At 60.4% G+C, this 1,453-nt stretch overlaps 1 protein-coding gene across 1 annotated transcript in view; it reads right to left on the reverse strand.

The window, feature by feature from the left end:
- The window catches only part of COMP (cartilage oligomeric matrix protein), a 22,353-nt gene extending 21,397 nt beyond the window's left edge, over nt 1–956 (reverse strand). Inside the window, exon 1 of the mRNA XM_031064988.1 lies at nt 869–956. Within this exon, the coding sequence (XP_030920848.1) occupies nt 869–956 (88 nt within the window). The remainder of the gene's footprint in view (nt 1–868) is intronic.
- Between the last annotated feature and the right edge of the window lie 497 nt (nt 957–1,453).

The raw sequence follows: 1,453 nt of genomic DNA on the forward strand, positions 1-1,453 counted from the left end.
CCACACCGGTGATCCCAGCCCTGCCCAAATACCCCAGCCCTGTGCCAGCAGGATCCTGAGAACACCTGGAGTTCACCTGGGCTTGACTCAACCCAACTCAACCTGATGTCAGCAGGATCCTGCCCCAGAACACACCCCAGCCCTGTGCCAGCAGGATCCTGAGAACACCTGGAGTTCACCTGGGCTTGACTCAACCCAACTCAACCTGATGTCAGCAGGATCCTGCCCCAGAACACCTGGAATTCATCTGGGCCTGACCAACCCAACTCAACCCAACCCAACCCGACTCAACCTGGTGTCAGCAGGATCCTGCCCCAGAACACCTGGAATTCATCTGGGCCTGACCAACCCAACTCAACCCAACCCAACCCGACTCAACCTGGTGTCAGCAGGATCCTGCCCCAGAACACCTGGAATTCATCTGGGCCTGACCAACCCAACTCAACCCAACCCAACCCAACTCAACTTGGTGTCAGCCGGATCCTGTTCCAGGAGAACACCTGGAATTCACCTGGGCTTGACCAACCCCAATCCTGGTGTCACCAGGATCCTGAGAACACCTGGAATTCACCTGGGATTGACCAAGCTGAGCCCTGGTGTCACCAGGATCCTGAGAACACCTGGAATTCACCCGGGCTTGGCTCAACCCAACTCAAGCCAACCTGGAGTTCACCTGGGCTTGACCAACCCATGACCAGGAGGCCAAGGCAGGTCCCCCAGAGTCCCCGCGCAGCCCTGGCAGGGACAGAGGGGACACATCCCAGCGGGAGGTGGGGTCAGGAGGAGCCGTGTCCCATCCTTCCCAGTCTGCCCAGTAAGGAGCCTGCAGAGGGGGGTGGGAATGTGGGAATTGTGCCGGGGCCACGACCTGGGAGGGATTCCTGGCACATCCGTGGCCGGGAGCGATTCGCCAGGAGCGATTCCCCGTCCATGGCTGGGAGAGATTCCTGGCACATCCTCGGCTGAGAGTGATTCCCAATTCCCCTGGCCCATCCATGGCTGGGAGCGATGCCCCGTCCATGGCTGGGAGTGATTCCTGACACATCCATGGCCGGGAGTGATTCCCTGACACATCCATGGCCGGGAGTGATTCCCCAATCCCCCAGCACTGCCATGGCTGGGAGCGATTCCTGGCACATCGTGCTTCCCCAACCCCCCAGCACTGCCATGGCTGGGAGCGATTCCCCATCCATGGCTGGGAGTGATTCCCAATTCCCCTGGCCCATCCATGGCTGGGAGCGATTCCCCAATCCCCCAGCACTGCCATGGCTGGGAGCGATTCCTGGCACATCCATGGCTGGGAGTGATTCCGCAATTCCCCTGCATATCCATGGCTGGGAGCGATTCCCGATTCCCCCGTCCCGTCCATGGCTGGGAGCAATTCCCCAATTCCCAGGCACTGCCATGGCCGGGAGTGATTCCCTGACACATCCATGGCTGGGAGTGATTCCCC

This window comes from Geospiza fortis, unplaced genomic scaffold (assembly GCF_000277835.1).
Source record: "Geospiza fortis unplaced genomic scaffold, GeoFor_1.0 scaffold685, whole genome shotgun sequence".
NCBI classification, from domain to species: domain Eukaryota; kingdom Metazoa; phylum Chordata; class Aves; order Passeriformes; family Thraupidae; genus Geospiza; species Geospiza fortis.